The sequence below is a fragment of the Phocoena sinus genome, chromosome 17, assembly GCF_008692025.1.
Source record: "Phocoena sinus isolate mPhoSin1 chromosome 17, mPhoSin1.pri, whole genome shotgun sequence".
Lineage (NCBI taxonomy): Eukaryota > Metazoa > Chordata > Mammalia > Artiodactyla > Phocoenidae > Phocoena > Phocoena sinus.
In genome coordinates, this window is record NC_045779.1 from 30,281,415 (window position 1) to 30,296,079 (window position 14,665).

General features: G+C 35.9%; 1 protein-coding gene across 1 annotated transcript in view; it reads left to right on the top strand.

Annotated features, from left to right (window-relative positions):
- The first annotated feature begins 9,630 nt into the window (after positions 1-9,630).
- The window catches only part of CNBD1 (cyclic nucleotide binding domain containing 1), a 414,607-nt gene continuing 409,572 nt past the window's right edge, over positions 9,631-14,665 (top strand). Inside the window, 2 exon segments of the mRNA XM_032609565.1 lie at positions 9,631-9,781; positions 11,166-11,228. Of these exon segments, the coding sequence (XP_032465456.1) occupies positions 9,631-9,781; positions 11,166-11,228 (214 nt within the window).

Below are 14,665 nucleotides of genomic sequence, written 5' to 3' on the forward strand. Positions count from 1 at the left end.
CTATTGGAAATGCCTAATCAAAACTATTTATTTTGAGTACTTACATGTGCAAGGCCATGTGGTAAGCATTTAAAAACATTGTCTCATTTTATTCTTTTTCATTTTAATTTATTTTTTAATTAATCTTTATTTTATATTGGACCATAGTTGATTTACAGTGTTGTGTCAGTTTCAGGTGTAAAGCAAAGTGATTCATTTATACATATACATATATCTATTCTTTTTCAAATTCTTTTCCCATTTAGGTTATTACAGAATATTGAGCAGAGTAGGTCCTTGTTGGTTATTTATTTTTTAAAAAGTTTTTTTATTTTATTATTTGGCTGCGTTGGGTTTTAGTTGCAGCACGTGGGATCTTTGCAGCATGTGGGCTTCTCTAGTTGTGGCACACAGGCTTATCTCTAGTTGTGGCATGCAGGCTCCAGACTGTGTGGGCTCAGTAGTTGTGGCACGTGGGCTTAGTGGCCCTGTGGCCTGTGGGATCTTAGTTCCCCAACCAGGGATTGAACCCATGTCCCCTGCATTGGAAGGCAGATTCTTAACCACTGGTCCTCCAGGGAAGTCCTTGGTTGTCTTTTTTAAAACTCCCAATTTATCCCTCCTCCTCACCTTTCCCCTTTGGTAACCATAAGTTTGTTTTCTAAGTCTGTGAGTCTGTTTCTGTTTTGTAAATAAGCTCATTTCATTTTAGATTCTGCATATAAGCAATATCATATGATATTTGTCCTTCTCTGTCTGACTTACTTAGTATGATAACCTCTAGGTCCATACATGTTGCTGCAAATGGCATAATTTCATTCTTTTTAATGGCTGAGCTGAGTATTATTCCATTGTATATATGAATGGTAAATGGGATTGTTTTGTTACTTTCTCTTTTTGATCTTTCATTGTTAGTGTATAGAAATGCAACAGACTTCTGTGTATTTATTTTGTATCCTACAACTTTACTGAATTCATTGATGAGATCTAGTAGCTTTCTGGTAGCATCTTTAGAGTTTTCTATGCATAGTATGATGTCATCTGCAAACAGTGGCAGTTTTACTTCTTTTTCTTCTCTGATTGTTGTGGCTAGGACTTCCAAAACTATGTTGAATAAAAGTGGCTAGAGTGGACATCCTTGTCTTTTTCCTAATCTTAGAGGAAATGCTTTCAGCTTTTCATCATTGAGTATGATGTTGGCTGAGGTTTGCCGTATATGATCCTTATTATGTTGAAGTATATTCCCTCTGTGTCCTATCCTGGAGAGTTTTCATCATAAATGGGTGTTGAATTTTGTTAAAAGCCTTTTCTGCATCTATTGAGATGACAATATGGTTTTTATTCTTCAATTTATTGTTGTGTTGTATCACACTGATTGATTTGTGGATATTGAAAAATCCTTCCATCCCTGAGATAAATCCCACTTGATCCTTTTAATGTATTGTTGTATTTGGATTGCTAGTATTTTGTTGAGGATGTTTGCATCTATGTCCATTGGTGATGTTGGCCATAATTTTCTCTTTTATGTGGTATCTTAACCTGGTTTTGGTGTTGGGGTGATGGTGGCCTCATAGAATGTGTTTGGGAGTGTTCCTTCCTCTGCAATTTTTTGGAAGAGTTTCAGAAGGATAGGTGTTAACTCTTCTCTAAATGTTTGATAGAATTTGCCTGTGAAGCCATCTGGTCCTGGACTGTTTTTGTTGGAAATTTTTAAATCTCTGTTTCAATTTTGGTACTTGTGATTGGTCTGTTCGTATTTTCTGCTTCTTCCTGGTTCAGTTTTGGGAGATTGTAACTTTCTAAGAATTTGTCCATTTCTTCTAGGTTGTCCTTTTTATTGGCATATAGTTGGTTGTATTTCTGTGGTGTCAGTTGTAACTTCTCCTTTTTCATTTCTAATTTTATTGATTTGAGTCCTCCCTTTTTTTCTTGGTGAGTCTGGCTAAAGGTTTATCAATTTTGTTTATCTTTTCAAAGAACCAGATCTTAGTTTCATTGATCTTTTCTATTGTTTTCTTTGTCTCCATTTATTTCTGTTCTGCTTTTATGATTTCTTTCCTTCTACTAACTTTGGGTTTTATTTGTTCTGCTTTCTCTAGTTGCTTTACATGTAAGTTTAGGTTGTTTATTTGAGATTTTTCTTGTTTCCTGAGGTAAGATTGTATTGTTATAAGCTTCCCTCTTAGAACTACTTTTGCTGCGTCCTGTCAGTTTTGGGTCATTGTGCTTTCAATTTTGTTTGTCTCTAGGTAGTTTTTGATTTCCTTTTTTATTTCTTCAGTGATCTATTGGTTGTTTAGTAGAATATTGTTTAGCCTCCACATGTTTTTGTTTTTTACAGTTTTTTCCTTGTAGTTGGTTTCTAATCTCACAGTGTTGTGCTTGGAAAAGATGCTTAATATGATTTTAATTTTCTTAAATTTACCAAGGCTCACTTTGTGGCCCAGCATGTGATCCTTCCTGGAGAATGTTCTATGTGCACTTGAATGGGTATTCTGCTGCTTTCAGATGGAATGCTCTATAAATATCAATTAAGTCAATCTGGTCTAATGTGTCATTTAAGGCCTTATTGATGATTTGTGTTTTCTTATTGATTTTGTGTCTGGATGATCATTTCATCATTGATGAAAGTGTGGTGTTAAAGTCCTCCACTATTATTGTGTTACTGTCGATTTCTCCTTTTATGGCTGTTAGTATTTGCCTTATCTGTTGAGGTGGTGCATATATATTTACAATTGTTTTAACTTCCTGAATTGATCTCTTGATCATTATGTAGTATGCTTTTTTTTTTCTCTTGTAACAATCTTTATTTTAAAGTCTATTTTGTCTAACATTAGTATTGGTACTCCAGCTTTTTTTAAAATTTCCATTTGCGTGGAATACCTTTCTTAAGGTAAATATTGATATGTATGTTTTTATTGCCGTTTTGTTAATTGTTTGAATTCATTTTTCTAGGTTTTTTTTCTTTCCTTCCTCTTTTGTTCTCTTCTCTTGTGATTGATGACTAACTTTAGTGTGTATTTTGATTCCTTATTCTTTTTTGTCTTTGCATCTATTGTAGGTTTTTGGTTTGCAGTTACCTTAAGGTTTTGATATAGTAGCCTATATATAAACAAGATTGTTTTAAGTTGCCAGTCTTTTAATTTCAAATGTATTTCCAATATCCTGAATTTTTACTCTCCTCTTCTCATGACTGCAGGTTTTGATATCATATTTGTGTGTGGATGATTTCCTACCTTTACTGTTTGTTTTCTTTTACCAGTGATCTTTTCCATTTGTAATTTTCTTGTTTCTAGATGTGGCCTTTTCTTTTCTGCCTAGAGAAGTTCCTTTAGCATTTGTTGCAAAGCTGGTCTGGTTTTGCTGAATTCTCTTATCTTTTGCTTGTCTGTAAAGCTTTTGATTTCTTTGTTTAATCTGAAACAGAGCATTGCTGGGTAGAGTATTCTTAGCTGTAGTTTCTTCCTTTTCATCACTTTAAATATATCATGCCACTCCCTTCTGACCTCTAGAGTTTCTGCTGAAAAATCAGCTGATAATCTTATGGGAAATCCCTTGTATGTTATTTGTTGCTTTTCCCTTGGTGCTTTTAATATTTTCTCTTGGTATTTAATTTTTGTCAGTGTGATTACTATGTGTCTCTGTGTGTTGCTCCTTGGGTTTATCCTGCCTGAGACTCTCTGTACTTCCTGGACTTGGATGACTGTTTCCATTCCCATGTTAGGGAATTTTTCAGCTATTATCTCTTCAAATATTTTCTCCAGTCCTTTCTCTTGCTCTTCTCCTCTGGGACCCCTATAATGTGAATGTTGATGTATTTAATGTTGCCTCAGAGGTCTCTTAGACTGTCCTCATTTCTTTTCATTCCTTTTTCTTTATTCTGTTCTGCAGCAGTAATTCCATCATTCTGTCTTTCAGGTCACTTATCCATTCTTCTGCCTCATTTATTCTGCTACTGATTCCTTCTAGAGTACCTTTCATTTCAGCTATTGTATTGCTCATCTCATAGTTTGTTCTTTAATCTTCTAGCTCTTTGTTACACATTTCTTGTATCTTCTTGATCCTTGCCTCCATTCTATTTCTGAGATCTTGGATCATCTTTACTGTCATTTTCTGAATTTTTGTTTTCAGGTAGGTTGCCTATCTCCACTTCACTCAGTTGTTCTTTTGGGGTTTTTATCTTGTTCCTTTGGGACATATTCCTCTGCTGTCGCATTTGATTTAACTTTCTGTGATTGAAGTTTCCATTCTGCATGCTTCAGGATTGTAGTTCTTCATGCTTCTGCTCTCTGTCCCCTGGTGGATGAGAATGTTCTAAGAGGCTTGTGCTGGTTTCCTGGTGGGAGGGACTGGTGCCTGCCCACTGGTGGGAAGAGCTGGGTCTTGTCCCTCTGGTGAGTAGGGCCATGTCAAGGGGTGCATTTATTGGGCAGCTGTGGGCTCAGGATGACTTTAGGCATCCTGTATGCTGATGGGTGGGTCAGTGTTCCCTTCCTGTTGGTTGATTGGCCTGAGGCATCCCAACCCTGGAGCTTACAGGTTATTGGGTGGGGCCAGGTCTTGGTGAGAAAATGGCGGCCTCCAAGGGAACTCATACCAATAAGTACTCCCCAGAACTACTGCTACTAGTGTCTTTGTCCCCTCAGTGAGCCACAGCGGCCTTTTGCCTCCACAGGAGACCCTCCAATACAAGCAGGTAGGTCTGGCCCAGGATCTTATGAGGTCACTGCTTTTTCCCCTGGGTCCTGGTGTGCATTAAACCTTGAGTGCACCCTCTAAGAGTGGAGTTTCTGTTTCCCTCAGTCCTGTGGAATTACTGTAATCAAGCCTTGATGGCCTTCAAAGCCAGATGCTCTGGGGGCTCCTCCTCCTGATGCCAGACCCCCAGGCTAGGGAGCCTGACGTGGGGCACAGAATTTTCGCTCTTGTGGGAGAACTTCTGTGATATAATTATTTTCCAGTTTATGGGTCACCCACTTGGTGGGTATGGGATTTGATTTTTTTGCGATTGTGCCCCTCCTAATGTCACATAGTTGTTTCTTTGTCTTTGGATGTAGGGTATTTTTTTGGTAGTTTACAGCGATTTTTTGTCACTGGTTGTTCAGTAGTTGTGATTTCCGTGTTTTTGTGAGAGAGGATGAGCTCACCTCATTTAATTCGTATAACAGTCCTGTAAGATTGAGCTATTATGGTCACTAAACAAGAACATAGATATATAAGCATTAAGTGACCTTTACTATTTTCCATCCTTCAAAATAATCCTATGGATAGATATCTTTCCATTTTACCTACAAGGAAATTGAGGCCTGTAAATAATTTGTCATATAGGGCAGAGCTGGTTAATGGCTGAGATGGCACCTGAACCTCTGTCTACTTGAACTCTTGTATGATAATAATATATATATAAGAGTACTGTGGGGCTTTCCTGGTGGTGCAGTGGTTGAGAGTCTGCCTGCCGATGCAGGGGTCACGGGTTCATGCCCTGGTCCAGGAAGATCCCACATGCCGTGGAGCGGCTAGGCCCGTGAGCCATGGCCACTGAGCCTGTGCGTCCGGAGCCTGTGCTCTGCAACGCGAGAGGCCACAACAGTGACAGACTGTGTACCGCAAAAAAAAAAAAAAAAAAAAAAAAAAGAGTACTATGCTATAACTGATTCATTTCTTTCCATTGGTATTGGTGAAGCCCTTAGCTAGGAGTGGCTTATCAGTCTTTATTCTTGCTTATCATTCTTTGTTCTTGTTTCCTAGTTTCTGAGTCAAATGTTGATCCACTTTGCTAGTGCCTGGGGGCTATTTTCTATGGTTGTTCAGCCTTTTGCTTATTGCCTTTCTAGGCTTTGCTATTTAAGAGTTACATGCCTGATCTAAGGTTACACAAGCTTTGGAAATGTGACTAGTTAATTTTATTCATCTACTAAACCTACTTGGATATAACATATACTTGTGAAACTCTAGACTGACAGGGAAATTGTTTTGGTAAATCTTTGAGATCCTCTATTAAATCATGTACATTTATCTTAAGTTGACTTACCTTTCCTAATAAAGTTTACAAATATACCATAATGAAACACTCAGAATAGGTCTCAGTTCACAGGTGCAGTGATTAATGCAGCTCTGGAGAAACTGCCTTAACAGCTGAGTGACAAATTATACAAATGTGTGTAGCTACATCAATTGAGAAATTTGATCCCCTTCTTCAGATAAATAAATAATCCATTCAAATAGAAGACCACAGTTTTGTGATTAAAATTTAATATGTACTTAAAGAATATGTATATCTGTGGCAAGTGCTGTGAATATTTGTACATGAATGTACTATTGCTTAGGTCTATATATGGCAAGAGACTGACAGGAATCAAAAAAAAAGATTTTTTGATTATGGGTAGTATATTATTTATACATTATAGACAAATAGATATTCATATGTGTGTACACCAATTTATCATTCACAATTGGTTCTGGAAAATAGATTTGTTTCTTTAGTAATGTATTTATCAATAAATTATTCAACTTATCAGTTGGAGTTTAAATTGCTTATAAATCTCACAGTAAAAATTACCATTTGTGAGGACATAAAAATTATACCTCAGAGCAATTTACAGTAAATGAAACAAAAGAATTTAAGTTATAAGTTAATGACAATATTTTTGTACTGTGTACTCATTTTTTTATTAGCAAATTTGACACCAATTGAAGTAGGTATACAAATTTCCATATAAGTTTCATTTCCATATATGTATAAATAAACAAATAAATAAATACTGTACTTCATTAATTAGGGTAAGACTATATACAGATTATATACATTCTAGTTAATTTGAATATTATTTTTAATCATTCACATGAAAAAATATGTACATATATAAGTATATTTATATATTAATGATTTATTTTGTTTTGCAGTTATTATAGGCATGTGAATATGTAATTTATAGACTGCCTTTCAAAGGACAGATTGGTCAATTATATGATATGTAACACTTTATTTTATATAAATGAGTTTTGTAACTAGTTTTAATTTATATAAATATTTTGATAATTATACTTTAAAATACAAATATATGTGCTGAATTGCTTTAATTTTAGTTGAAGCATTATTCCCTCCAGAATTAATTCATTTGAAATAGTAATAATCTATAGAAAATTATCATGGTAAATTTGGTTATTATTATTAGTTTTGTGATATGGGATTGATACCTAAGGTGTATCTAGAAAAACATACCTGTAATATGTTACTGTTGACTATGTAGCAGGAAGGGTTGAACCCATATAAAATGTATGTTTGAGAAAAAGTATTTATGTATTTAAACCTTTTTTAATCCATGTAAATTTCTCAAGGTTTACCTCAGTAATAATAATATTATTATTACTAGTAACAATGATAAATGAGTGATTACTATACTATATCTAGAAACTGTGCTAGGATCTTTATATTCATTAAAGTTTTTATATTCACTGAAAATTTAGTGTTCATAAAATTTGTATGAGGTATTATCATTACCTTTATTGTGTAGATTAGGATATTGAAACTAAGATTAAGTGACTTGCACAGGATAATTTTACAAGTAAGTATTTGAGAAGTGAGTAGACTTCTGAGGAATATCCAGGAACTGACAAAAAATTTCATACATCTGTCTGTCAAAGACAAATCAGTGATTATGTTATTGTTCTTGGAATGAATTTTAAGACTATTCAGAATATATTGCAGGGACTAATCAAAAACATTTGGGGGAAGCTGAGTTTGTGATTTGTTGGATTCTCTTTGGACATATACCAGCAGATACTAACAGATGTTCACACAAAGTCATGAAGATTACATAGACTTAGATAAAATGAAGTAAGATTTTTTAATTGCTTATTTTGCTATTTCTTTCTTAATGTTCTATGTTCTTGTTTACTTGCATTGTCACTATATATATATACATATATATGTATATATATATATATATATATATATACACACACACTTGTATAGTTGTTTTCAAGCAAGGTCCAATTGATGTGAAATTATTATGATGCTAATTATCTTTCAGTACATATAGTTTTTTGTATATAAAATACAGAACAGAAAAAAGGTGAAAATTTTAAAAATAAGGGAAAAGAACTAGAAAATAAATAAAAATAAGAACTTATGAAATTGGAATCAGAAAGGAAATTGATCAGTATGAACTTAGGGCCTTAGAAAACTTTTCTTACATCATTTGATCAAAACAACTTGCCAAAGGGGAAAAAAAATCATCTAATATAGCCCCATCTATTTAAAAATCCATGAAAAATGCAGGAGTATTTTATAATTAACTTTTTAAAAGATGTCCTTGGGCTTCCCTGGTGGCGCATTGTTTGAGAGTCCGCCTGCCGATGCAGGGGTCATGGGTTCGTGCTCCGGTCCGGGAGGATCCCACATGCCGTGGAGCGGCTGGGCCCGTGAGCCATGGCCGCTGGGGCTGTGTGTCCGGAACCTGTGCTCCGCAACGGGAGAGGCCACAGCGGTGAGAGGCCCATGTACCGCAAAAAAAAAAAAAAAAAAAAAAAAGTCCTTGGTTCTTTGAGTTTTAAATGTAATATTGGGAAGAGAACGGATCTGGGATAGTCTGTCAAATGAAGGCATAGGAATTCAGAAGGGGGTACAGTTGGGACGGCTAGGTGCCATTCTGAGGTGCGAGCCATACAAGTGAAGGTAGCTGGCTAGTGTAGAAAAAAATACAAGATTAAAAGCAATGATGAACCAAAAAGAATTGAGTCTACACTGAGTCCAGAGTTTATAGAACTGGGGACAAGAAAATATATTCAACTGAAAAGTTATGGTGAAGTAATTTTATTGTGCAGAGACAATTCAATAGGAACTGTTGCAAGATAAACGTGTTACTTTTGTAATACAACTAAAGTTTTCAATTCTTGTTATTAGTGTTTTCTAGATGAAGTTGATGGATAAACAGTTATCACTATATATCATGCTCAGGAGTCAGTCACAATCCTTTTGTGCATAACCTATTACAGTTATGACCCCAGAAAATATTTTTAAAACCCTTCTGAGATGATACACAGAAGTAAAAGGCATATTAAGATTCTAAATCCTAGACATTGTAATGAGCCTTAATTATTGTGAAGCAGCAGAAAATAAGAGAAACATATATCACACCTAGCAGAATATGGTGAGTTTATTGGTGTCTGATTGTTAAAAGGTATGTTTTACTCTATGTATGTAGCCATGGAAAGCAGTATAAATATCCTGTTGCTGCTGCTACAAAAAGGGTCTCCAATATGCAATGTAGACATTTAGTAAGCTGAAAAGAGTCTCTGGACAATGGAAGATCAATGACATGAATTCTTCCTTTACCTAACCTAGACTCATGTGTGCTATTGATTCTGCTGTTTCTGCCTGTACAATATTATTTCTCTCTTCAGTCATAGTATTCACTATAGCTCACAAGGCCTCCTTCATAAGTTCCACTAGACTAGAATATCTTTCTTCCTGGTCTAGGTTTCCCTCTCAGAATGCTGTACACACGTAGAAGAACTGTGAACATGAAGATTCTGTAATACGCAACCTATCAGAGAGTACCTTGAGGGTCTGCTTTGTGATGCCTCAAGGAAAAGAGTGGTCATTTGCCTCTCAAATAGCCTCTGGTTAGCTGCCTTTGAGCCGTCAAGATGCCTATGTCTTCTCTCTCAGCAGCCATTTTATCTCAAATGATAGCTGTAAGCAATGTGTCTCCTCCTCCACTTCTCCGTATTCCAAATGAGTGGGGAAAATCTGGAGAGTCTGCCATTGTTTTCAGTGTACTTACCCCAGAGAAGAGAAGTGGGGCATTTGAGGGTTGTTAGACACACTGGGAGTCTTATTGACAGCATAGTGGAATGGAAAGAACATAGATGTGCAATTCCTGCTTTGTTCTCCTGAAGCCATTTCTATTCTATAGGTCTCCAGTATTTTTACCCAGTAACATGAGGGTTTTTATGAACTCTCAGAGGTTCAAATAACAAATACTTTTAAAGAGGAGAGAAAACAAAGTCTCAGAGAAGTCAGTTGGCTTACTGATGATCAGGCCCCTTGTTTCTGACAGGTCTTCTTTTGCCTACCCAGAGTTAGTTTTACTGCCTTTCATAAGCTATTTAATACATACTTTTTACTAGGAGAATTCTTATTTAAATTTTTTAAGAAAAATAAGAGATAATTCCCATTATCCCAGTTTTGAAATTTATTCTCATTTTATTTTAATTTTGTAGTTTGATTTATGATATCATAAGAATTATAAATATAAATATTTTCAAGTTTATACAATTTACAGTATTTTCTTATTTTATATAGTCAGCCTAACCCAGAATATTTTTCTCAAGACTTTTCTTCATACCCATCAAATTCATAGATCTATTATTTGGTCACTAATAATATGTAATAGTCCTAGTGATAGTTGAGATTTTAAAAATCTTTCAGATACCAGTGATAATAATTGTGACTCTTTCAACTTCAATAAAGCATTTACCTTATTATTTTAATATTCATTGGGTAGATTTCTGGTATTGATCTGAAAAAGCTAAGCCATCTATTCTTTTATCTTCCTGTGAGAGTAGACTCTTTTATGTATACATATTTTTAAATGAATGATCATAGTCTCCAGGGAAAAAGTTGCCACAAGCAGGAGTTAATACCCTTTGAAATGGGTAATGCTATACTTATGTCTTGAACAGCATTAGACAAAGTCCTTATGTTAAATCAAATTTATTCCTACACATGTTATTTTATATGTTTTTATTATTGTTATGAAAAATTTCTTGTATATAGCCAAAGTTATATTTCAATACAAGTTGAAATAAATATTAAATGTAATATTGCCAAAAACCACAGTTTCTACTGTGCAGAAAAAAAGTCACCCTAAGACAATTTCTTTTTTAGCAGCCTAGGAAGTGCAGTATCTGGGAGTTAAAAGATCAAATTAATTTAGAATCAATGGGATGAGATATGTGCTACCCTCTGTAGTGTCTCCCAAGGACACTTAGCTTGTGTGAAGTGATTAAAAGATGAAAAATCAGCAGCAGTTTAAGTCTCAGAACTGAATAGAGCATAATGGAAAGCAGTGGAGCTCCCAATTTTCCCTTTAGAGGTTCCTGCTTGATGTTCTATGTGTGACTTCTCTTTGGAGACGTGTCCTGCTTGCTCAGTAACTGTGTCTTTTTGCTAACTCTAGCAAGTCGGCAATTTCCCTTGGTGAACTCCATCATCACTGCTGAAACAATGACCTCAGGAAAGCGTATGTGAGAATGCTTTCAATCCATAATACGACTGAACCTGAATTATAAAGGAGATATAAAAGGGAGTGATTCAAAATGTAATGGACATAAATACGAAGGCTCAGTTAAGGACCTTAAGGAAAATCTAGGCATTATATACATTTTGGTTTACTTTGAATGCACTTAGCCAGGTTACATTTAGTGAGTCATGCCTATCTTCTCTATAAATTTTATATGTGAATAATGTTTATTGAGGGCTTTCTATAAGCAGTGTGTGAGCATTTTGCATGTTTTGTTGTTATTTCATTTATTTCCTGCAATGAACCTATGAGCTCTGTTGTAGGCAGAACAATGGCCCTCAATGATGTGCATGTCCTAATCCCCTGAAACTGTGAAGATGCTATGCTTCTTGGCAAGTGGAATGAAGAGGAATGGAAGATGGAATTGGGGCTGCTAAACAGCTGACCTTGAGATGGGAGAGCCTTCTGGATTATCTGCTGGTCCCACTGTAATAACAAGAGTCCTTCTGGGTGGAAGGAGGAAACATTTATGAGTCAGATGCAGGATGAGAAAGGCTTGACTGGCCATTACTCGTTTTGAAGATGGAAGGGGGCCATGAGCCAAGGAATTCAGACGGCCCCTAGAAGCTGGAAACGGCAAAGAAATGGATTCTCCCCAAGAACTTCCAGAAGGAATACAGTCCTGCTGACAGCTTGATTTTAGCTCAGTGAGACCTATTTCAGACTTCTGACTTCCAGAACTGTAAGATAATACTGTTGTGTTGTCTTTAAGCCAGTAGGTTGGTGGTAATTTTTACAGTGGCAATAGAAAACTAACACATGGTCTATTTTACAGTTAAGCGTAGTGAGGCTTAAGTTTCATGCTAAAGTTCACATAGTTGTCAAGTGATAGAGACTCTTCATAGTATCATCCATGTAGTGAATTTTCTCTACTCATGAAAACAACAAACCAGAGTGTCAGCAGCATGCTGGTTTCCTCCTTGTCCACTACCCTGAAATCCCCTGCACAGTTTACTAGTTAAATGATAGTTGTGCATTTGTTGAATTTTGCCATTTTCACTACTTTGACACTTTAGATTTAAGGAAGAGAATGTATCCTCATCTTCAACACCCACCCTCCCTCCCCGTGCTGTCTGCTTAACTCTGAAGTTCAGACTTAAAAACACTCCAAGCGAACGGACTTAAGGATATGGGGAGGGGGAAGGGTGAGTTTTGACAGGGCGAGAGAGAGTCATGAACATATACACACTAACAGACGTAGTAGGGTGGATAGCTAGGGGGAAGCAGCCGCAGGGCACAGGGATATTGGCTCGGGGCTTTGGGACAGCCTGGAGGGGTGGGAGGGGGAGAGTGGGAGGGAGGGAGACGCAAGAGGGAAGACACATGGGAGCACATGTATATGTATAGCTGATTCACTTTGTTATAAATCAGAAACTAACACATCATTGTAAAGCAATTATACCCCAATAAAGATGTTAAAAAAAAAAAAAACACTCCAAGCAGTTAAGTTTCTTGAGTCACTTACAAATATTTTCTTTGAAACTTCCAAGTCTTCTCCTTTTATAGTCTCTTCGACTCGTGTCTCTGGATTCTTCATAGCATGCTTATGCTAGGAAAGAGGTGATTGTTCTCCAAAGCAAAAGACTCATGCCACTTTTTACTCTGGATGAGAATTGTTTTAAAAACCTTACAGTTAGCAAAACCTGCAGTAGTTTTACCACCTACATGAAATAGCATCTGGTCTAGGGACATGCTTGACCCATTATTATTAGAAGTTGATTTCCTGAAGAGACAAAAGGAAGAAAGATGTCTTAAAAATTCTTTTTAAGGAGACAGGGAGCCGCATTTTAGCATTTGGCTGGAGGAAACCATTTCACACTACGATTAGGAGTGTGGTCCAGTTAGATACCTTTTTTGGGTTAATAAGCTATACCTTTATTTTATTAATGCTTATTAGGCTTATCTTTCTAAGAAAGGACAATTTCAAAAATGTGCTTTACATTTTGCCTACTGGTTTATCTGGTAGAAAGAATTTCTGTGCTTTAACCAAAGGGTTTTTTGTTTGTTTGTTTTCCCAGTAAAAAAAGGCTTTCAAGTTCACAAGATATTTGTAGGTATATTTTGCTTCTTCCAACATGTGAGGCTGTAGAAGAAGAAGAAGAAAAAAAAGCATTCAAGAGAAGACCAGAGACACTTGAAGGAATTTAGAAACAAGATACTACTCCTAAGTGAATATTTTCTTTTGTTCTTTTCTTTCACGTTATAGGCATACATTTACAGAAAACCTGAAATAATGGTGTCATCATTCCTAAAACTTCACAGGTATTTCCTGTAATTTGAGAGTTTTCAGTTCTTTAGCAGCTAAAGATTAAAGGAGTTTCAAGATATATATTTTTCTGGAAAGGTGAATATTGCTCCATTTTAAAGTTTTACACCATTCAGGAGTAAAAATAAGAAAAAGGGGGGGCTTGTCAGTGAAGAAGCAGACTTTGTAATGTATAAAGAAAGGAAGGCTGAAAAACAGTTGAAAGAGATGAGAATGGGTATTCCAAGAAGGAATAAAAGATTAAAAAGTGGTTGAATGTTTGTGTATGTCTCTGTGTTTGTGTAATCAATAATAGTCCCTATGGAAAATACCATCAGATAATTTAGGAAAGGAAATATTTGAAAATTATTTTTCCTATTTTTCAGTGTAAAAGTCACTTTTATCTTTTTTTAAATCCCAAAGGAGAAAAGATGAATATTTTATTGAAAAAGCACTGTTTCTACTTTTTTTCTTACCACCGTTATAACTATCTCCGTGTGCTCGTACTTTCTGTTAGAAGATCTTGAATGGCCTTTAGAAATTGTTATGTTAACTTAAACTTGAGCTTAATCATGACTGGGGTGTTCAGGCAGGAAACCTTGAAGTAATTGCAATGCATTGCAAATCAGTTCTCTCCACTAGAGGTCACACCAGGTCACTCCTCAGTGTCAGGCTGCTGTTCTGTTCTCAGCAGTCAGTCTCAGAAGTACCTCCTGCATCAGTCCTCTGTTAGCAATCCCTCAGCCATCTGGATCCTCTATCACCTTCCTTCCAACATATATTGTGGACCAGATTTCCTTTCTGATATGACGATTAAAAAATGAATTTGATCATATTAATTCTCTGCTCAAAAGATATCAGGGTCTTACTTGCCTCCAAAACTTAGATTACAATCCATTTCCCTCAGTCTGGCATTTAAACTTTTCATAATTTGGCTAAAATCTGTCTTTCATGTCCTAGACTTTACACTGCTATTGATTGAACTCTCCGCTGTAGCTAAAATGTTTTGATTGATGTTCTTTAAACCCATCTGCATCACTGCTCAGGGGGACAAGAGGGCTTTCTCGGTCCAAGTAAACATTCACATGACCATATTTGGCCTCTGTGCTCAGAAGGATATAGGATAGAATCA